The sequence below is a fragment of the Cricetulus griseus genome, chromosome 3 (genome assembly GCF_003668045.3).
Source record: "Cricetulus griseus strain 17A/GY chromosome 3, alternate assembly CriGri-PICRH-1.0, whole genome shotgun sequence".
Classification (NCBI taxonomy): domain Eukaryota; kingdom Metazoa; phylum Chordata; class Mammalia; order Rodentia; family Cricetidae; genus Cricetulus; species Cricetulus griseus.
The window spans coordinates 187115697-187138352 of NC_048596.1; the positions used below are offsets into that span (position 1 = coordinate 187115697).

Below are 22656 nucleotides of genomic sequence, written 5' to 3' on the forward strand. Positions count from 1 at the left end.
GCGGCTCGGATTACTGCCGCCGCCGCTCCAGTGCCCGCGCCGAGGCTGCGCCGCGAACTGCCCGCGCCGCGCCCCCAGCCCCACCGAGCCATGGCCCGCGCCGCCCGTCCACGGCCTGTAACCCCGGAGCGCGGCGCTGCCGCTGAGAGCGCGGTCTCGAGGCGGGAGCCCCGGCGCGGCCCCGGAGCGGCGGCCCGGCCCCTCCCCTGTGCGGCGCCCCGCGCCCCTTGCGCGCCCTACTGCCGCGCGCCCGGCCCCAGCATGGAGACGGCAGAGAAGGAGTGCGGCGCCCTGGGCGGGCTCTTCCAGGCCATCGTCAACGACATGAAGGTACCCCCGGGCGGGCTCGGGGAGCGGGTCCCTTCCGAGGGACGCGTGGCGGGCAACCGTGTCCTGCTGTGGCCTTGCGGCACGATGTTCGTGTGTGTATGTGTGTGTGTGTGTGCGCGCGCGCGCGTGTGTGTGTGTGTGTGTGTGTGTGTCCGTCCGTGCGGCACGATGTTCGTGTGTGTATGTGTGTGTGTGTGTGTCTGTGTGTGTGTGTGTGTGTGTCTGTGTGTGTGTGTGTGTGTGTGTGTGTCCGTGCGCTCGTGCCCTTGTCTGAGCCTGTCCTGCTGCGCCCGCGTTATGCCCAGATCTCTGGGTGCCTGTCTGGGTTGGCGGGGTGGGGGGCGGGGATGAATGCTTGCAGGTTGGGGTGTCCGTGAGGTCGCCCCTTACGATCCCAATCCAAGGCTGAGCACCACGAGGTCTCCGTGCCTCAGACCCCTAAACTATGAATTGGATTTGTCTCCAGGACCAACCCTTAAGTCCCTTTAACGGATCCAGGGTCTCTCGGGCCTCCGCCCCCTTCCACCACAATGCCCCCCCACACACACATACCCCTACGCCCCGAAGCCCAGACAATGCTGTCACCGCCAAGGCAGGAAAAAATAATAAAGCAAAGAACCATTAACTCTTCCCCCGCCAGCCTGTGACTGGGTAGACGCAGCCCCCCCCCAACCCCAGCAAGCTCCAGTGGGGCGGGTGGGGTCATCCCTGCAGCCCGATGATAGGACTGAATCCACCTTTGGAGGAGGTAGGGGGAAGGCTCCGTGTTGGTGAAGCAACGGGGGGGGGGCGCTTTCAGCCACCCCCACTTCCTGATCACTCAAGGTCAGACTGAGCTGGCACCCCTTTCAGATGGGGAAACTGAGGCCTGGAAATGGCTCAAGGTCATTAAGGAGACCATTAGATCTTGCTTCTGACCTCAGCCTTAATTTACCAAATTCTCCCTCACCCCAAAAGAGGCCAGTGTTTGACAGGACCGCTCCAAACTGAGTAGGCAGGGAGAGCCTAGCTTCAGTGGCAGGGTGGGAGTCAAGACAGTGTTCCTGTCCTCCACCATGCTCCTTCCCTAGTCTAGGGACAGGATGGCAGACAGGGAAGGAACTAGTCACTGCACAGAAACTCCTGAGCCTCCCACTTCCCCACCCTAGGCTCACACATACTCACCAAGAACCACCCAGATTCCTACTAGACCCTGGGGTCTGCAGAACCCACATACAGCTGCACCCTACCAAGGGTTCCAGGCAAGTGCTTGAGGAAGGTGATGGCTTTCAGAGAGGCAAGAGATTGGGTCTTCCTCCCAGTGCTGCCAAGGGAGCACCCCTAGTGAGGAGCAGCATCTTGCACATCCTTGCCCCCTAGAAAGAGGCCTGAAACCACACTGGCCTGGGATTTACCAGTTAACAGCATGTCAGTGCCTTCCCATAGTTCTGTACGTTCTCCTGGGACCCCCATCCCTGGCAACTCAACCTGAGGGCCCTTTCACTGGCCTTCCGCATTCTTTGCCCATCTTATAAGCATTATAATCTTTATACCAGCATCCCTTTCTGAAACTGGGTAACCCAGACCACCTCCCCTGGCCACTCCTGGACTGGCAGAGGGTGGGAGCTGCCGGCACTGCCTCCCACTGGAAGCCACTCAGCAAACACTGCAGCAAGCAGCCGCTTCTGCCCAGAAGAAACAGCAGGATTGTGTCCTCCATTTCCGCCAGTTGCAAGGAACTCCGATGAGACACAGGTCCAGTCTCAGCAAGGAGCTCAGGCTAAGTGGCAGGCAAGATTTCTAGATATGTGAGGGCAGGATGGAAGGGCCTTTAGCAAGAATTGTCACATCACGTAGGATATGCTGCTATCAATGGCATGCATGTGATCAGGGTCCCTGGCACCATAGAGGGGACTGGCCACCTCGAGGCTGATTGTCTGGACTCTGTAAAACTGCTTCAGGCTGTCTCATTCAGGGGCCACCAGCAAGAAGTTAAGGACACTCAGATTGTCCCATGGGGCTAATCCCCAGGGAGCTCCCCACAATACTCCCTCTGGAGCTACTAGAAAGGCCAACCCCGGACTGAGGGATGGCCTGGGAGGAGGGGTCCCCAATCATATCTACATGGACCAAGGAAAGCACAAACCCAGAGGCTGGGAGCTAGTTCACTCTGCCAGCTGAACCCAGAGTCTTGAACTTGCCTAGGGCCAGAGGCCTTGTCAATAGAGGCAGTGTGACCCCCACCCCTCACTGGGCTATCCAGAAAATGGACTCATCATAATCCAGAGTGGGGAATACCACACAGACACAGGACCTGGTTATGGGGAAGGGCTCCTCACAGAGAGGTGGTGGGCTCTTACCCTCTTAAACAGTTTCAGTTTGCCCTCAGTAAGTGCCCCCAGGAGCCCACAAACAAATCCTGTGAGGGAGCTGTGTCCCTTCTCTTGATTTTACAGCTGAAGAAACCTGAGGCTATGGGTACATGCCCAGGGTCACACACACACACACACACACACACACACACACACACACACACACACACACACACACACACACACACTCCATCTCAGCCATAGCTACTTCTGTCTCATCCTAGCCACTTGAACACCTCCCCTCCCCCACTCCAAAGCAGTCCCCATGCTTGTGGCAGACCTGGTGTCTTCCTCATTCTCTCAGTCCCTGTCACCTCCCCACCTAGAAGTGTATGTAGGTGCTTCCCTGAAAACAGGGTCTCTCTATCTTGATATGTCAGATATAAGATCAGACCTTGACCTGGATCCCTGTGGCCTCAGACAAATCAGTGAACCTCGCTGAGCAAGCATACAATGTAAGGATTGACCCAGTGCTTGGCCCAAAATACCTGGCCAGGTGGAACAGTTATGTGGCTATAGTGATGATACACGGGGCTTAGAACCTGAGGCAAACCGGTGAAGCGGACCCTCTCCATAAGGCACCTGTCATTCAGGCCTTTTTCTCTCTTTTACCTTTGAGGGGATCATGGGTGAAGAAGCCTATGTCCTTAAAGACTGGGGTGTTGGAATCCATCTTCTGAGAGGAAATGGGGCTTGCCTCCCCAACACAATGGTTTGTCCCCCACCACTGGGGACTGTCCAGGGGTTGCTGAGGAGATTGAGCTTTCCTGGGGACCAGGAGAATGGACTTTGGACACCCTGCACCCCAGCATTTTCTCTGCACTCTGGAGGGAGGTCTTAGCAGGCTTCCTTGCCAAGTGGCATTTAGGAGCTATGAGAGTACCCACTCTTGAAAGACCCCAAGAGGCCAATGCCTGGATTAGCTCCTGGAGCCTGCTAGGGACGACCTCCCAGGCCTTTTTATCCTGTGCTGTGTAGATGGGAACAGCCCACCCACAGCCTCCTCCTTGCAGCCTTGGTGCACTTCTCAAATATTTGCTTTCCCTGACACTGGCCTGACTGGGCAAGGAGAGGGCGCTTTTGAGTGTCTCTGAAGTAGCCTGCCTCCTTGCTTTCCCTGGAGAAGCTGGCTAGACCTACCTTGGGGTTCCAGCCAAGCACAGCCCTCCCTGAGTCCTTGGGACTGTAGACTCTACTGTCCCTTTTACCTTAAGAGAAGCCTCAGCCCCAGTCAGCCTATGTGGAACAGGCACTGGGCCTTTGGTAGCCCTGGGCTACCTTTCAAAGAGCAAAATCTCCCTCAGCCCCTCCCCTCAGGCCAGGGCTGAACTTTCTCCAGGCCTGGCTGCCATGAAGGGAGAACATTAGCCAGAAAAGCCCCTTAATCAGACTGGACAACTCAGTCACCAGGAGCCCGACCTCACTATTGGGAAACCCCCTCCCAACATAGAGCCTCTGGCCAGGCTAGGATAAAGGCCACACTGTTCCCCTGGAGGGGAGAGGAGGGGCTGGAGAAAGGTGGCTCTGTTGGGCGCACAAGGCCCCATTCAGCCTGGGGCCTACTTGTCCCAGGCAGGCTGACCAGGCTGTGTAGCAGCCATGGCCTCCCTGGGCCTGTGAGCCACCAGTGCTGGCCAGGGTTGACTGGCCTGCCCAGAGCAGCTTCCGGGCCACATTAGACCTATGTGCCTTTAATCTGTCAGCCTCTGCCTTCCACAGCCCCTCCTCCCACAAGCGCTAGCAGGTCAGTCCCCACCGTCCACCACAAGTAGAGATGGAGTGTCTCCATTGGGCTGAGCCCAGAGCCTAATGAGAAAGCCCCTAAGGAGACTACCTGCCACCGGTGATCTCCTCGTCTCCCCCAAAGGAGCATGGGTGCCATATGGTTATCAACTGCAGACCAGACAGACTTCTTCAAGCCTAGTCCTGTGCCCTGGGTCCTCTCTTGCCACATAGGGCTCAGGCACCTCCTCTATGCACCGACAGGACCATCTCAGAAACTGCCCAGAGTTTGGACATGTGGGGAGCCCTGTAGCCCCATCTCACGTCTTACTTCCTCTCCCATGTCACCACAGAGCTCCTACCCCATCTGGGAGGACTTCAACTCCAAGGCTGCGAAGCTCCACTCTCAGCTGAGGTGAGGCTGTGCCTGCAGGGTTGTCCACACTGGAGAGGGATGGGTAGGGAAGGCCTCTCACCTGCTGACCACACACCCCACTGTGTGTCTCCCCAGGACCACCGTGCTGGCTGCTGTGGCCTTCCTAGATGCCTTCCAGAAAGTAGCTGACATGGCCACCAACACCCGAGGTGGGGAGGGAGCGTGGTTGGAGGTGGGGGATGGGCCCAGTGGGCCGGGAGGCTGGAAGGGGATATGGGCCATGGGAAGGACACAAAGCCCAGAATGGAGACCTTGGCTTCTGCTGTGATGGCGTGGGACAGGTGAGCAGTGACAGGGATGTTTCCAGGAGATGGTCCTCTTGCTATGGACAGCTAGCTCAGTTAACCCTTCAGTGGCAGTTATTGGCGGCTCTGTAGTTTCTCAGTCATCCCCTCGTGCCTTCTTGTACGGGGCAGGTGAATAGTCCTTGGGGACTTGGAGGTCCCTTTTCCTCCTGGTTCATCTAGCAAGCACCTGGGCTCCCGTATGGTTAGTGCTAACACAACCGAGGGCTGCATCCTGTGGAATCTGCACACACCTAGGTCCCAGTAGAACAATACAGAAATGTTGCTGGCTTTTCCTTGGGTGACTCATCTTTGTCCCAGCTAGGGAAGAGGGCGGGCTCCGGCACTGGCCAGCGGGGCACCCGAAGCCAGAAACCAACCAACGAAGACTAGGATGGCCCAATATCCCAGCCCTAGTTCCAAGGGCTACAGGATTGCCGGTGATGGGGGCGGGGCGGAGCGGCCTTTCAGGGACAGCGCGCCCCCTCGTGGCCCGAGGCCGGGACTGCAGAGGCCCCCAGCCAGGCCCCTTCCCATGCAGCTTGCTTTCTTGCCAGGGGCCACGCGGGACATTGGCTCAGCACTCACGCGTATGTGCATGCGCCACCGTAGCATCGAGACCAAGCTGCGGCAGTTCACCAAGTGAGTGGGCACAGCGGACCGCAGGGGTATCCTAACCTAGAGAGGCCATCCGTGGCCTAGCTCAGGCCCCTAGCCCTGACCCACGCTCTCTCCCACAGCGCGCTGCTGGAGAGTCTCATCAATCCACTGCAGGAGCGCATCGAAGACTGGAAGAAGTCAGCCAACCAACTGGACAAGGACCATGCAAAAGGTAGGATGGGACTTTGCAGGGGTTTCCTGAACCTCTCCACAGGGACCCCTTACTATATAGCTCCTCTCTCACCCCTGCACAGAGTACAAGCGAGCCAGGCATGAAATCAAAAAGAAGTCATCCGACACGCTGAAGCTGCAGAAGAAAGCACGCAAAGGTAGAGCCCACAGCCCCCCCCCCACTGAGGCCCAGTTCCTTGGGCCCCATTCCATAGCCCCAACTACCCTGTGGAGCACCTCCAGGGCATCATCCTGGCTGGGGGATCCTGCCCCCAGCGCAGGTCACTCCAACATGTCGGGTGGGACTGAGGGAGCACCCAGTACCCCAGACTGCGCAGGCCCCCCAACCCCTCCCCAGGAGTGGCTCATCCGGCTGTCTTTCACACATTCTTTCTTTCTCTGTCTCCTCTCCTCCTCCCACATCCGTCCTGTAGAGCTGCTTGGTAAGTCAAATGTCCGTCCCTCCAGCTGCTCCTTCCGTCCTTGTTGCATCTGTCTGCCTCCACCCCCACCCCCCAGCTTGGCCATTGGAAGGAACCTCTCCAGGCCAAGGAGGAACAAGGAAGGCCATGGTCCAGCAAGGGAGGGGCCTGGGGCACACTTCCCTGGTGTCCTTGGGACCCCTGGCCAGAAATGAGTCCCAAGCCACCGCTGGGTCACTCTGCCAGGCCAAGAGGGGTTCAGTCGCTGGGCAGGGTGGGGGTCACTGGCCCTGGCTGCCTCACTCCCACCAGGCCAGCCAGGTCCTTATCTGTCACCACCTCCTTCCCCCTCGCCATCTCCTCCACACCGTCCTCTCTGTCTCTCACTGCTTCTTTGTGCTGCTGTTGCTGTCCTGTGCACTGGTCCCTGAGCTGAGTCATGACCCATGCTGAGACACTCCTCTTTGCTCCCCAGGCCCAGCTACAGCTCCTGACCCCTGCACCTCTTAGTGGCCTGGCCTGAAGCTGAGCTGAGGCCTACCCTGTTCTCCTTTGTCCTGCTTTGAGCCATTCACCTCTCTCTCTTGAGGTCAGGGCTACCATGCTGGGCCAGTTAAAGAATCCTGAGCGATAGAAGCCTCCAGGTGGCCTCCCCATGGCCTAGCCTACCCCATATCCCATGCGGCTTTACAGCTTGATGTTGCTGTGTGTGTGAGTCTGTCTGCGTGTCTTCTCTGCCTGCTCTGGTGGGACCAGCCCCTCCACAAGCCTTAGAGTCTGCTCCATGCTCCCTGGCTCCCTTGCCCCAGCCCCACAGCCAAAAACACCAACCACCACAGGGGCCTAAGCCATAGGTACAGCCAACCAGGCCAGCGTCCCCAGCGCGGCCTCTCCTCCCAACCCCTGCAGGAAAAGGAGACCTGCAGCCTCAGCTGGACAGTGCGCTGCAAGACGTCAATGACATGTACCTGCTACTGGAAGAGACAGAGAAGCAGGCCGTACGCCGAGCACTGATTGAAGAGCGGGGCCGTTTCTGCACCTTCATCACCTTTCTTCAGCCTGTGGTGGTGGGTCTCTTGATGATTTGGACCCTCCCTGCTGGGGAGGAGCAGGGGACAGACCCAGGGTAGACCTCTTAACCTCCCAGATTGCTTCTTGGGGATCCTGAGTGAATTTGCTCAGGGCCTGGTGTACCTGGCCTGAAAGCAGGTCTTATAACACTCTGGCTGAATCTAGGCAGATGGTTACATGAGTTACCCTGGTTGTACAGGCTCAGCCTGGATCAGCATTAATGATCAGGGAAGGGCAAAAGAGGAGAGGCCTAATAGGCCTGTTTCGCCAGAGTGGGTGGCCAGGTGTGGGGACCCAGGGACTGACTGGCTGCTTCCTCAGAACGGCGAGCTGACCATGCTGGGAGAGATCACCCACCTGCAGGGCATCATTGACGACCTGGTGGTGCTGACTGCAGAGCCCCACAAGCTGCCTCCCGCCAGTGAGCAGGTGCGGCCAGCCCTGGAGTCAAGGGCCAAGACCAGGACCAGGGAAGAGATGGTCCTGCCCTCATATGGGGACAGTAGATAAAAGAGGAAAGTATTTGGGGGAGGTACTTGGGGGAAGAAGACCAGAAACTGTCCAACAGCCCCTGAAGGATTTCTAGGACTATCTGCCCTGTTGACGTATGAAGTGCTCAGGACCCAGTAGGGCATACAGACACAGAAGGGCAGATGCCAGGTCCCTGGGGCTTGACCCCTCAAAACATAGAGGTCCCTGGCTGCCATCCACTCCCAGGTCACCATCCCTTTCCATAGACCCAAATCCACCCCACACAGAGACACACACTGCCCTGTAGTTGGCAACTTCTGTGTACCCCACATTCGGTAGTACACCCCCTCAGGTTGCCTCAGTGAGTTCTTTCAGTATTGTTCTAAGCTGGCTACAGTTGAGAAAACAAGACTCAGAAAGGTCCAGAGACCATCTCAACCCCTAATGTCAGGTCACATGAGTCCTTGGGAGCACCTGCTTGTCCCTTGTCTCCTGCCTGGCGGGGTGGGGTTCAGTAATAAGCCAGTGTTAGAAGGCTAGGGTGGCTTGAGCTCTTCAGGGTCATCTCCTGAGGTATAGTTCATGGTTGGGGGCAGAGTGCAGGACACTCTGCCCTACAGCTCTCAGAAGCAGAGTAAGACATTGTACCGTTAGGAGCCACCTCTAATGACCGCCTCCATGTCCCCGTCCAGGTGATCAAAGATCTGAAGGGCTCTGACTACAGCTGGTCGTACCAGACACCACCCTCATCGCCCAGCAGCTCCAGCTCTCGGAAGTCCAGCATGTGCGGGTGGGTAAGGAGCTCGTGGAGGGTGGAGGGGGAGGTGATCCCAGGAGGGCCTAGGGAGATTTAGGAAAGCTGGGTTGGCAGTTGCTTCACACCACAGAACTCACACTGCCTTTAAGCATCCAAGCACTTTTCACATATAGGGGATATGGGCGAGGCATTGGTTGGCAGGAAAGGCAGGCAGGCAGTAGCTTCATTGATAGAGCATTGTTGTGTGTCAGGTGCCAAGGGTTTTTCTACATTGAGTCCTGGCACCATTGTGTCAGGAGGAGGACTAAGACACCTGAGTAGTAATTTAGCCCCTGGTCTCTGCCAGGTCTAGCACAGTATGGTATGGTTGTGCTAAGAAGGTGGGATCATGGCCGGAGGCAGAGGCAGGCTGATCTCTGTGAGTTTGAGGCCAGCCTGGTCTCCAGAGCGAGTGCCAGGATAGGCTGCAAAGCTACACAGGAAACCCTGTCTCGAAAAACCAAAAAAAAGAAAAAAGAAAAAGAGAAGAAGGTGGGATCAAGCTGTGCATGGTGATGCAGGCCAGTAATTTTAGCTCTTGGGAAGGGAAGCAGGAAGATCATGGCTTCAAAGCCAACCTGGGCTGCTTCTTAAGACCCTGTCTCAAAAAATAAATTTGACAGACTAGGTGGAGCATCATTTAGGTGGTTCATGCCTTTTAGCCCAACACAAGGAAACCAGAAGCAGGTGGATCTCTGTGAGTTCAAGGCCAGCCTAGACCACATAGTGAGTGCCAGGACTATGTAGAGAAACTGGTTTTGTGCACACCTCTAACCCCAGCATTTGGCGGGGGAGGAGCAGGAAATCAAGGTCACTCACAACTATGCACAAGTTGGAGGCCAGCTGAGACTATATGAGACCCTGCCCCAATAAACAAAACTAAAAAAGAGTCTAAGATCAAGAAGTTTCTGGGAATATCTGTTTGGGCTTCAGGGTAAAGGACACTCCAGCCTGGTGGTTGCCTCAAATTGGTCCCCAGCAATTGCCACAGGCTTCAGCCCTGGCTTAAGTGGGCGTTTTGGGTCTCACAGAGATGGGAAGAAGCTGGAAGTCTTCCTCATCCATCAGGCTGGCCCTGAGGTCAGTTTGAAGGGGAGGCTTATGGTTCAAGGGACCGCAGGTAGGGAAGGCAGTGAACTTCAGAGCAGCTTGTAGATTAGCGAGGCTCTGTCCCAGGTACCCCTCTCCCCAGAATGCTCTCTGTCTGGGCACTGGGAGCTGGGGAGAAGCTAGACCCAATGATCAGTGTATCCTACACTGAGAGGGGGGCATAGCTTCTGGGGCCTCTTCAGACCTTGAATGAGTGGCAGTGGCTGTCCCAGGAGGGATGTAGATAACCATAAAGGAGATATTTAGGGGCGGGGCTTTGGAGGACCAAGGTCATGCCCAGGAGAAGGGCAGTCTTCACTGCCAGGAATTGCTGGCTAGAGGTGGGATGGATAGCCAAAGGGGAGAGCCACAGAAAACTGCACTCCTAGACGGGATGACAAGGTGATGACAAGGTAGGACTAATCTGGCAAACAACCTCCGTTTCCAGACACCATCATCTCACCATATGCCAGGTACTCAACTGTGACTAGACAGCAAGAAGCAGGCTGTTAGGAGACAGTTTAGAAACTATCAGGCTTGTGTCTGTTCTCAGTTTCCAGTGCCTGGTGACTCAGCTCCCCCTATCATGAACCCGTGAACAACCAATCTGGTGGTAACGTGGGAGGCAGAGGGACTCCTTACTTTGGATGTACCCTGACAGGGACTCCCCAGCACTGAGAGATGCCATCCCAGAACTCCTCAGCAGTACCTGGGTCTCCGGACCTTGTAGTCTGACATTTTCTTTTCCTTCCTTTGCTCCTCATCTTTCCCCACCCTCATCTGTCACCCCTTCCCTCTCTACACACACCTGTGTCTCCCCGTCTGGCTGCTGTGTCTCACCCTCCTTCACTCCCTTAGCGCCCCCAGCAGCAGTAGCAGTGCCAAGGGTGGCGGAGCCCCGTGGCCTGGGGGTGCCCAAACATACTCACCCAGTTCCACCTGTCGCTACCGCAGCCTGGCGCAGCCAGCCACCACCCGCCTCTCCAGTGTCTCTTCCCACGACTCTGGCTTCGTCTCCCAGGACGCCACCTACTCCAAGCCCCCTTCACCCATGCCTTCAGACATCACCAGCCAGGTGAGAGGACATCAATAGGACCACACGGGTGGGGAACAGGAGCCTCGTGCCAGCCTCGGGCTGTCCTTGAGAGGGGAGGCAGTTAGCTCATGGAGACCGGTCGCATGGCCTTCCCACTGTTCCACATGTCTACCCTTGATCTCCATCTCCAAGCTGCTTTTGAGCAGCGTGTCACCGTGCTTTAGGTGAGCCTCATCTGGACATTCTTGTTCTATCCAACCTGACATTTTCTGTGCTGATGATCAAAGTCCAAAACACTGTACAAACTAGACAAGCACTCTGTCACTGAGCTGTACCTCCAGCCTTAGCCATTTGTGTATGTAGTAGTTTTATTATTTATTGTTTTATGTGAGGGGGTGTTTTGTCTGCACATTGTCTGTCCACTGTGTCTGCGCCTCGTGCCTGAGAAGGCCAAAAAAGAGCCTTAGATCCCCCAGAACTGGAGTCATGGACAGTTGTGAGCTGCAATGTGGATGCTGGGAAGTGAACCAGCCAGTGGTCTCAACCGATGAGACCCCCACATGTGGTATTCTTGAGTCAGGGTCTTAAGTAGCATGGATTGGCCTCTGTGTGTGTGTGTGTGTGTGTGTGTGTGTGTGTGTGTGTTCCTATGTGTGTAGGTGCACATGGGTACCGATGCATATGGAGACCAAGGGTCAACCTTGGATATTATTCCTTAGGAGACATCCACCTTACTTTTTAAGACAGGGTCTCACTGGCCTGGAACTCACTAAGTAGACTAGGCTGGCCAGTTCCATGTGTCTTTGCTTCCCCAGTGCTAGGATTACAAGCATGCATAGCCATGCTTTGCTTGTGTGTGTGTGTGTGTGTGTGTGTGTGTGTGTGTGTGTGTGTTCTTTTTATTCTTTTAAATTGTGGGTAGGTATGTGTCTGCATATGGGTATGTGCATGTGAGTGCAGATGCCCTTTGGAGGTTGGAGGCATTGAAACTCCTCTAGCTGAAGCTACAGCCAGTTGTGAGCTCTCTGACGTGGATGCTGGGAACCAAACTCAGGCCTTCTGGGAAAGCAGCAAGTGGTGCCCTGAATCACTGAGCCAGCCATCCCTCCAGTCCATGGCTTGGCTTTTCTGTATGGGTTCTAGGGATCAATCTCAGGACCTCACTCTTTCCATCTCTCAGTCCCCAGTCATTATCTGTTTACCCTCCTTTCATTGCTTCTGTTCTGCTGGGGTTAGAATTAAACGTATGTCACACTTTGTTCTGCCTTTCTGCGTCTCTTTCTTCAATAAGGACTTAGGGCTTTTCTTGTTCAATTGATTCACTAATAGTTTTGGTTTGGGTTTGGTTGGTTTGTTTTATCAGGGGCAAGTTTTCCCTGTATATTGCAGGCTGATTTCAAACTAGCAATCCCCTGCTTCAGCCACCCAAGTGCTAGGGTTACAGGACTGCACATGCATGTCTGGCTTATTTCATTTTAGGCTCATAAAAGAGCTGCAAACAGCACAGAGTCCCCAGGTATCCTGCCCACAGTCTTACCTCAAGGTCAAACATCTTATGTAACCACCAAACAAATTTTTTTGTTTATTTTAACCCCCTTGGTTTTTGTTTGTTTGTTTGTTTGGTTTTGGATTTCTGAAACTGGATTCCTATGTGTAGTTTTCTAGACCAGAGATCCACCTGCCTCTGCCTCCCAAATACTGACATCAAAGGCGTGCATCACCTCAGTATCTCTCTGTGTGACTCAGGCTGGCCCCAAACTCTCCATCTTCTTGCCTCAGCCTTCTAAATGTTGTGATTATGGATGTGAGACGCCACAGCCAGCTTAGATACAAAGATGACATTCTTTTTTCTGGCACTAAGAAGGGAATCCAAGGCTATAGGTCCTTCAGTCTTTTTTGTTTTTTTGAGGCACAATCTCACTATATAGTCCAGGTTTGCTCAGAATGTTTACTCTTTCTGTCTCAATCTCCAAAGTGCTAGAACTATAGACATATACCACTGCACCCAAATGCCTTTGCAGTTTGAAAGGAATAGACAATTATAGGTTTTTAGTTTACCAAGGTTGTGACAGCTATCGGCTGTGCCACAGCCCTACTAGCCCTGGTAGTTATAACTTTTTTACTTTAGTTGTTTTGATATGCATACAGTAGTAGTAGTACCTGTACTTTAATGTTTCGTATGATAATGGAGCAGAACATTTTTCATACTTTTTCTTTGAGACAGGGTCTCACTGTGTAGTCCTGGCCATCCTAGAACTACTACCATCGCTCTGTAGAACAGGCTGCCCTTGAACTCCCAGAGATCCGCCTGCCTCTGCCTCCCAAGTGCTGGCATTAAAGGTGTGCACCACTAGGCCTAATGCATTTTTCATACTTTTAAAGTCCATTTGAGTATCTTCTTTTGTGCAGGACCTATTCATATCATTTGCCCATTTTTCATGAGAGAGTGTTTGTGTGTGTTTTAATTTTTAGAGCTCTACATATATTGTAGATAGATGTCCTTTATCAGAAATATTCTCTGAGTACTATTTTACTACCTCATTGGTATCTATGTTTTGTTTTTTTTGTTTTTTTGTTTTTCTTTTTTCTTTTTTTTTTTGAGTTTTTTGAGACATGGTTTATCTGTGTAGCCCTGGTTGTCCTGGATCTGACTCTGTAAACCAGAACTTATAGTTCTGCCTCTGCCTCCCCAGTGCTGGAATTAAAGGCCTGCGCCACCACTGCCTGACTGGTATCTATTTTCTAATGTTCCTATGTTTTTATTTCATATGCATAATTATTTTCCTGCATGCATGCATGCAGGGCCTGGAAAGGCCTGAAGAGGGCATCAGAACCCTTGGAACTGGAGTTACAGCTAGTGGGAATTGAACCCAAGTCTTCTACAAGAACAGCCTTTGCTCTTAACTGCTGAGCCATCTCCCTAGACCCTTTAGTCTAGGACTAGAGGTCCCTAATTTTAAGTACAGTCCAATTTATCCTATTTAAAATTCATTAGTGCTTTGTTGTCCTGCTTGAAATACTGAATCATTCAAAGGCTCTTTATTCTGTTATCTTATTTCTCTAGCCCTTTTACTCTCTGATTTCTTTTAAAGATTTATTTATTTATTATGTATACAATGTTCTGTCTGCATGTATTCCTGCAGGCCAGAAGAGGGCACCAGATCTCCTTACAGATGGTTGTGAGCCACCATGTAGTTTCTGGGAATTGAATTTAGGACCTCTGGAAGAGCAGCCAGTGCTCTTAACCTCTGAGCCATCTCTCCAGCCCCTCTGGTGTCTTTTTCTTGCTTTATTGAACTGGCAGGGATTGCTAGAAATTGTTCTTAGTGGACATCTTTGTCTTTTCCCCAGCCTCAGAGGGAAAGGTGTCCATATTTCTGTGGATCTTCTCTTGTGAGCTAAAGAAGTTCCTTACTCTTAATGGCTTGTGCTGTTTTTTCATTTTTCTGTGTGTTGACCTTCTTGCTGAAGTGTTTGTTGGTTTTTTGTTTGTTTGTTTGTTTGTTTGTTTTCAGGGTTTCTCTGTGTAGCTTTGGAACCTGTCCTGGAACTCACTCTGTAGACCAGGCTGGTCCCAAACTCACAGAGATTCACCTGTCTCTGCCTCCAGAGTGTTGGGATTAAAGGCGTGTGCCACCACTACCCGGCTCTTGCTGAGTTTTTTGTTGTTGTTTTTGTTTTTTGTTTTTTGGGTTTTTTTTTGTTTGTTTGTTTGTTTGTTTGTTTTTCGAGACAGGGTTTCTCTGTGTAGCTTTGGAACCTGTCCTGGAACTAGCTCTTGTAGACCAGGCTGGTCTCGAACTCACAGAGATCTGCCTGCCTCTGCCTCCCGAGTGCTGGGATTAAAGGCGTGCGCCACCAACGCCCGGCTGAGTTTTTTTGTTTTTTTTTTTAAAGATTTTATTTATTTTGTATACAACATTCTGCTTCCATGTATATCTGCACACCAGAAGAAGGCACCAGATCTCATTACAGATGGTTGTGAGCCACCATGTGGTTGCTGGGAATTGAACTCAGGTCCTCTGAAAGAGCAGTCAGTGCTCCTAACCTCTGAGCCATCTCTCCAGCCCCTCTTGCTGAGTTTTAACTCTGAGGTTTTTTTTATTGGTTTAATGTCACATTGCTGAATGTGTTATTTCTCCCTCAGTCCTCTTCTCTGGTTCTTCGTTCTCTTTCACTGGGGTGATCTTTGCTCATCACTGCCAGAAGTCTAGTGGTCTAAGTCAGGGATGTCATTGAAGTGATGGCTGGGGAGGACGCTGCTGAAATTTCCCTGGCTTAGCTGATCATGTTGATGGAGGTCACCTGACTCCAGCTCTGATCTCACTGCCAAAATCAGCATCTGCCTTGAGGTCCCCTCTTCCTTGACAGCTCCTGTACTGGGCTATCCTCTTCCTCCCTGCCACTGAACGTCAGCACCCCCAAAGACTTGTGACCCTCTTCTCTAATCAGCCTCCTCCTGCCCGACTCCTGCCCCATGCGTAGCCCCAGCCCCAATCCTTCTCTTACTCCAGGTCGGACATGTGGTTGTGCACAGAGGACTGATGGGCATCTCAGCCACATGTAGCCAGAGTGGCACTTAGGACTCTGCAGTCCCTTCTTTCCAGGCCTGAGAAGACAGTCACATCATCCACCTGGATGCCCAAACAAAACACCCATCTGTGTCCTCAGTGTCTCTCTTTCCCTTGCCGCCACAAATAAGCTGTCGGTAGTGAATCCTAAGTTGAAGCCTTAAAATATTGTCTGGGTTGTGGGCAGGTCAGTGCCTGCAGGATGTGCCCTGGGCTGCTGCCACCTCTGTGTTTGTGGTGGTCTTGGTGGCTGTACCACCAGGAGGGGAACGCAGGGTGAAGTGCTGAATCGAACATCCCACTGCATGCTACCGCTGTGACCAGAACTCTTTTCTCCTCCCCGCCTCGCTGGCCTGTCTGTCCGCGGGCCCCCATCTGCGACCACCCGCTCGCCTCTGCATGGCAGAAGTCCTCCAGCTCTGCGTCCTCCGAGGCCTCAGAAACCTGCCAGTCGGTTAGCGAGTGCAGCTCCCCCACCTCGGTCAGTGCCCTTGGCCCCAGTCCCATTACCATCACTAGCTGCCCACCCCATGCCCTCCTGACCTGGGGCAGTTTCTACAGCGGGGGCAGCCAGATTCAGCAGGGAAGCTGTATGTCCTGGCACTGTCTTTGTGATACAGCCACCCAGGCACTTGCTGTGGCCATACCTTTCTGTCTTGGAACACCCTGCCCTGCCCTGGGCTGGTGGAACAAAGCAGTCACTGCTGCCCACCAGATTCGGGCTTGAGCCCTGATTGTAAACAAGAGAACCCTCACAGATCAGTACCCCCTGAGCCTCAACCACAAAGAAGGGCCTCTTTGGTGATGGGCAATAAGGCCAAGGGTCCTTCTGACTTGCTTGCCATACCTTGCAGGACTGGACTAAGGCGGGTCCCCATGAACAGCCCTCGGCCACCACCCTGCAGCGGAGGAAAGATCGGGTGGAGCTCCTTCGAGACACTGAGCCAGGCCCTGCAGGGGGAAGTACTGTGGGCTCCGGTGGAGAGGAGGTACCACGTCCCCGGATGTCTCCTGCCACCATAGCAGCTAAAGTAAGTGGATAGCCAGCTCCCCAGCCAGGTCCCGCCTTCACCCCGGGTTAATGCCAGGATGCCCACAGGTGGTCTTCAGGGCCCACTTTATCCGCCTTAATGGAGCCACCTAGAGTCCCAAAAGAGGGTGGAAGTGGAACATCAAGCAAGCTTTAGTCCTCCACTTTGCCCACCCTCAGCATGGTGAGGAGGTGTCACCTGCAGCCAGCGACCTGGCCATGGTGCTGACCCGTGGACTGAGCCTGGAACACCAGAAGAGCAGCCGGGACTCTCTGCAGTACTCCAGTGGCTACAGCACGCAGACTACCACACCTTCATGCTCCGAGGACACCATCCCCTCCCAAGGTGGGCCTAGAGGCGTCCCACAGGCTGAGTGTGTTTGCTGGGCCTTCACAGCCCCAGGACCCACCCAACCCTGGACACCTGGGATGATGGTCCCACAGAAGAGGCCTACCTTCCCTCTCTCTGTCTCCCTTGAGTAGATATGGGGTTCAGGGAGCACCTTGGCCCTGGGCTCATCACACCCTGTGTCTCCAGGCTCAGACTACGACTGCTACTCAGTGAATGGGGATGCGGACAGCGAGGGCCCCCCTGAGTTCGACAAATCATCCACCATCCCTCGAAACAGCAACATTGCCCAGAACTACCGCCGCCTGATCCAGACCAAGCGCCCAGCCTCAACTGCTGGGCTGCCCACTGCAGGGCTGCCCACAGCCATGGGGCTACCTTCAGGCGCACCTCCTGGCGTGGCCACCATCCGCCGCACACCCTCTACCAAGCCCACTGTGCGCCGCGCCTTGTCCAGCGCCGGCCCCATCCCCATCCGCCCACCCATCGTCCCTGTGAAGACACCTACAGTGCCCGACTCCCCTGGTTATGTGGGGCCCACACGGGCAGGCAGCGAGGAGTGTGTCTTCTATACTGACGAAGTGGCGTCACCTCTGGCTCCAGACCTGGCCAAAGCCTCCCCGAAAAGGCTCAGCCTGCCCAACACGGCCTGGGGCAGCCCATCCCCGGAGGCAGCCAGCTACAGCGGGGCTGGGGTGGGGCTGGCCGCTGAGGACGATGAAGAGCAGCAGCTGGCTGCCAACAGGCACAGCCTGGTGGAGAAGCTCGGAGAGCTGGTGGCTGGCGCCCATGCCCTGGGTGAGGGCCAGTTCCCTTTCCCTACTGCATTGTCAGCCACCCCTTCAGAGGAGACACCCACCCCACCCCCTGCTGCCACCAGTGATCCCCCAGCCGAAGACATGCTGGTGGCCATTCGACGCGGGGTCCGGCTCCGCAGGACCGTCACCAACGACAGGTCGGCACCCCGCATCTTATGATGGTGCCACCCTCCCCTCCCTATCTGGGCTGGCACACGTAGGTGGCCTGATCTGTGAGCAGCGGCCAGCCACTGAGCAGCGGCACAGCCAGAAGACAGAACAGCGCCAGGAATGAGGCACAGCCACTTTACAGAAAGACAACCAGGCTGATCTCAGCATCTCATGGGAAGTGACTTCCTTTACGCACCTCGCCAGGACAGAGCCTGTTTTATACTTTCCTTACCCACTCATCCTCCTTCCTGCAGGCCCTGCCTTGCCCAACCCCAGAGCCCATAACCAAGGGCTGGGCCTGCCACAACGGGCCCCACCTGGCCTGGGGTCCACAATTTTCTTCCTCTGGTCCTGCTGCCCCCCCCAGGGCCATGTGCCCGGCTCTTCCCTTGAATGCTGGCTCCCTCTTCTCCCTGCCTGGGCCCTGTCTCCTTTCTTCCTCTTGCCTTTACCCTGCCTCTCCCAGGCTCCACTCTTTTGGGGACAGGGTGGTCATGGAGGGGCCAGGTACCCAATCAGATGAGTATCAGTTTGTAACTGGGGTTAGGAAACCGTTAAGTCTTGGGAAGCCAGGCCCACTTGAGGGGAAGGGGAGCCTAGAGGGAGCAAATGTAGGGGCCTTGTCTCAGGGGACCTTCCAGATCCCCTCCTTGGGAGGAGTAGCTAGGGGAGGTGAGGCAGGATAGTGGGGGGATGAGGCCAGAGGCCCATACCAGGTGTTTCAAACATCCTGCTCTCCTCTGGACACTTTGAGGCTTTAACTTGAGAGCACCTTGGGGTTACAGTCTCGCCCATTGCTGGGGATAAGGGCTGGAGCATTAGAGGGTATGGGGGGTGTTAATTTTATGACTGTAATAAAATGGAGCTGACCCCAGACAAGAACTATGTGTGGGGCTAGCTGGTGGTACAGGGTGTGTGTCTTGAGTGCCTGAGAGACAGATGTGGGGGCCCCACGGTGGGCTCCTGGCAGAAGAAGGGTGGACTCAGCTCTCCCCAAATCAGGGGAAGCTACTCTTCTCTCCACTGTCTGGAGTGTTGGTAGAATAAGGCTGGAGAGGGTAGGCCAGGGGCCTCTGGGCAGTCTATGTGGTCTGAGTGAGCTGCAGGCCCAGCTTGGAGCAAGTCTTAGAAGGCTGGTTTTGACTTTCTGTTGCCAGTGGCAATGCCATCCCAAGAAAGTCATTGCTTGCAGGCCTGGCTGGGGCTGGCAGCAGGGGCCAGAGAAAGTGGGGACTGCCTCCACTGAGCAACCCAAGTCTGAGCAAGTCAAAGCACGTATGTGTAGGGCGAGAAGAGAGATTCAGGAGGTGCAGGTAGGGCAGGCAGCAAACTCTCCCACCCCACAGGGAGTCCAGAGAGTAGGCCTTGTTCTGGATGGAGCGGAGTTGGGGCTGATCTGGGCCCATGGTTCAGGGAGCTCCAGCGCCCATGAGACTTCTAGAGAATGAGTTCCGGGTCTGAGACCTGGCCCACTAAAGTAGATTGTCACCAGAGCCCCAAGTATAGAGGGCCAGGAAAGCAGATGGCCAGATGTGGAACCCTGAGGTAACATACTGGTTGCACCTTCCCCAACAAGGCTGTCAGAGAGCTGATGGGAAGGGATGCAGGATGTGGCCCCTACACCCAGGGTGTGGCTGGGTCCTGGAGGAGAGGGTGTTCCTGAGAGGGTGGGCTCACTGCCATCTGGGGGCTCTGAGCCCTGATGGGAAGGGAGGTCAGGGACTTTCCAGGAAGAAGATGGGGTGGCATACCCACCCCCACTCAGCCTTCCCTCCAGGGCTGTACATACTCCATCCCCTCGTCTGACCCACAAGTCCCTTCCCCCACTCACCTTCTCTTTAGTGTCTGCCTCTCACATAGGCCCGCCCTCGGGATCCGAGCCGACCATCCTGCGTCACAGACTTTGGTTTGGGGCTTCTTCACATACATTTTATTTTCATTTTGTACAGCAAAAATATTCTTTTCAAATGTGTCTTTTGACTGAAGTAACTTTTCTGGTGCTGTTAACGTTTCCTTTTTTTTTTTTTTTTTAATTTATTTTGCCACCCTCCTGGTTCCTTCTTACCCTCTCCCCTCTACCTCCCATCCTCCATCCCACCAGAACCACTTTTTTTTTTTTCTTCTTTCTGTCAAGTTTTGGATAAATTCTCCTACCCTCCCCCTTTTCCATCCTCTCCTTGATTTAAATAGTCACTGCTACAAGTAACAAATGCACTGTGAAGATTCCAGTATTAATAAAGTGGTACTGTAGTTAACACCCTGGCCCCTGCCTGGCTTCCCTGGGCTGCTGTGGCTCACTTGCTCTGCTTCCCACCCCTGCATCCTGACCTGGGGCTCCAAGCCAGGTGACACTGATAGAAGTGGGGGAATTGGGCAGAGACCTGGGTTGGGCCTTGAAGTGCTCCCACTAGGTCGTGGGGGACACCGGAGGGAGAGAACAAACATGGTCAAGGAGGTACCTTGGCACCCCAGCAGACATTATTCAGGCCTGCTGACATGTCAGAACACAGCTGAAAGAACTGATGAGTACTCAGTGGCCCTGGGGAAGGCTCTGCCCACTGCAACTCGACACTCAGTCCCAGCCCAGGCAGGCAGAAGCAAGCCCACCCTCGGTCTCCAGAACTCAGCCCCTCCAGGTTCACCCTCACAGATGCAAGCCAAACCAAACAAGTGGTCATTTAATAGAACCAGAAGAGCACTGCTGTGGCAAGATACGGCGTTTGGTCGGTCCTCGGCCCAGCACCCGGCATTTGGCACAACTGCAAAGCCCCAGTGAGTCCCAGAACTCGATGTGGCACCCCATCTCCAGCCACCCACCTGTGGGGCAACAGCATTTGAAGATTTCAGAGCCAGTCACAGGTAGGGGTGGCTATGGGGGCAGCAATCAGCTTTCCCCTCCACACCGCTCCCCTGAGGCTCCAGGTGGTTATCACATAGGTACAAAGGGCAGGAAGCTGAGCCTGGCTGTGGAAGAGAAGGCACAATGCCATTCCCAGGAGGCCTTCCCTGCAGGTCTACCGACCCACCATCCCAGAAAGTCTCAGACCCAGGCCAGTTCCCGGAACACATCCAATGGCCCAACCTAGGGTCACCACCCAGACTACTCAGGGCAATGGACCATGGCTTGAGCCTGGGGAACTGGGCAGGGAGGTGGGGGACTGCCGAGGCAAAGGGTAAACGTTGGCAGCTGCACATTGCATCAAGGACCCTGGACTGTGGGCATGGAGACTCGGCAGCTCACAGTCCTGCCATTTTAGGATAGGACTTTGTTTACCTGCAAAACAGAAAGAAAAACAAGCACTGCAGGACAGAACTGCCAAACCACACATTCTTGTCTCCACACTCTAGGTCCATTCCCAGCTTCCAGAAACAGCCTGTCAATCAACAAAAGAGCGCATCCCCAAAACAGTGTGAACTGTGCCCACAGTTGACCTACTGTTGCCAACCCCATCCACAGGGTTTCCTTACAGCAAGAGCAGTACAGCAGCTCCATGACCCGGAAGCAGTTGTCCAGCAAGGCTTTGGGCCGCACCAGCTTCAGGCTTAGGCCTGGGGTACTCAGAAGAGATAACACAGCTTCCACCTGAGGGCCAATCTCCACATCCTGGAATAGGGGAAACCGTCAGGACAAGTAAAGAGAGAGGGACCCCCACCACATGAGAACCATGGCAGCTGTCTAGCCTGGAGATGTTTCAACAAAATACAGCTTCTAGGGATCAGAAGGCCATGAGGGTCCCTATTGTCACCCCTCACAGAGGCTTCTGCTTCTTTGTCATCAGAAAATAATCACAGAGCACAGGCCAGCACAGGGAGAAAGCTGGAACCTACTTGTCCTCCAGCAGGCATGGTCACCAGCCTCCAACCCGGGAAACTGTCCATCAGAAAGCAAAGCCCTCTGCCTACAGAATGAGAGAAACCCCTGAGGATCCCTGAGGTGTGAGTCATGCAGGCAGAGGTGAACATGCAGCTCTAACCTCAGATAATCTCTCGTCACATTGTCACAAAGCTTAGCAGAAAAGACAGTGTGGAGGGTGCTGTTGGCCCTGGACTTCCAAGGCCACTTTAAAGCATCATGGGAAAGGTAGGGCCTGAACTAAAGGACAACCTTCCCAAAGACGGCAGCCCAGGCAAAGCCCTGAGATAAACTCTGCCCCAAGCCCTCCAAAATAGCGTCAGTCCTACCCTTCCATACCTGTGAGCGTGACCCCTTTTGGAAATTGGGTAGAAGTAACCAAGGTTCTCAAGTTTGCATCATTGTGTTTTTAGAGTGGATGCTAAATCCAATGACTAATTGGTGTTTCCCCTCTCGGTGCTGGGAATAGAAGCTAGGGCCTTATGCATGCTAGACCAGCTCTTTATATCCCCAGCCCTGGGATGTTTATAGAGAATGGTCAGGAAGACAGAGAGGTGCCACCCAGAGCCATATGAGAAAAGTCACGAAGAGGGGGGACCTGGCAGAAGCCAAGAGAAAATGAGACAGGTCAGAGTGATGCTGCCTCTAGCCAAGAATAGGACTCACCACCTAAGGCTGGGAGAGCAAAGAACTTTCAGGGGAAACTGGCCCTGCCAAGATCTTGATTCTGGACTTCTGGTTTCCAGGAGTTTGGTTTAAGTTTGAGCTAATTCATGACAGCAGTCTAGAAAAGTTATGGCCAAAGGTGGAATGAGGATGTTAGAAGGGAAAGGAAGTCCAGCCCACAGCCTGGTTCCTGTCTGGAAAGAATGAAGATGCCCAAAACATATATATGTACCCTTGCCTAATGACAACTACTGCCACCAAGGGCCACGGAGTGACCATCAGAGACACTCAAAGTCAGAAACAGCAGGCAAGAGATATTCTTCCAAAAACAGAAGAACAGCCTAAAGCTGGACGTGGTGGCATACACCTGTAACCTCTTC

The 22656-nt window shown here is 54.2% G+C and overlaps 2 protein-coding genes across 8 annotated transcripts in view; one reads left to right on the top strand and one right to left on the bottom strand.

The window, feature by feature from the left end:
* Mtss2 (MTSS I-BAR domain containing 2) lies at window positions 1-20019 on the top strand. 6 transcript variants are annotated; one of them, XM_027406005.2, is made up of 15 exons: window positions 2-330; window positions 4757-4818; window positions 4915-4988; window positions 5681-5765; window positions 5864-5955; window positions 6038-6112; window positions 6389-6397; window positions 7286-7443; window positions 7769-7876; window positions 8611-8708; window positions 10662-10878; window positions 15817-15891; window positions 16265-16441; window positions 16621-16786; window positions 16979-20019. In XM_027406005.2, the coding sequence occupies exons 1-15, from the start codon at window positions 91-93 to the stop codon at window positions 17764-17766; spliced, it is 2424 nt and encodes an 807-aa protein (XP_027261806.1). In that variant the 5' UTR covers window positions 2-90; the 3' UTR covers window positions 17767-20019. The 6 variants fall into 6 exon arrangements, with proteins under 6 accessions (XP_027261808.1, XP_027261806.1, XP_035298565.1 ...); XM_027406008.2 differs by having other exon boundaries at window positions 4-330; window positions 10758-10878; XM_027406007.2 differs by lacking the exon at window positions 15817-15891 and having other exon boundaries at window positions 1-330.
* Window positions 20006-22656, bottom strand: part of Il34 (interleukin 34) — a 14502-nt gene continuing 11851 nt past the window's right edge. Inside the window, exons 5-6 of one of the 2 annotated variants that reach the window (XM_035442675.1) lie at window positions 21226-21361; window positions 20006-21031 (exon numbers count right to left, since the gene is read on the bottom strand). In XM_035442675.1, the coding sequence (XP_035298566.1) occupies window positions 20862-21031; window positions 21226-21361 (306 nt within the window). In that variant the 3' untranslated portion in view covers window positions 20006-20861. Of the gene's footprint in view, window positions 21032-21221; window positions 21362-21939; window positions 21950-22656 lie in introns of those variants that run through there. The other variant, XM_035442676.1, reaches the window with a different exon arrangement.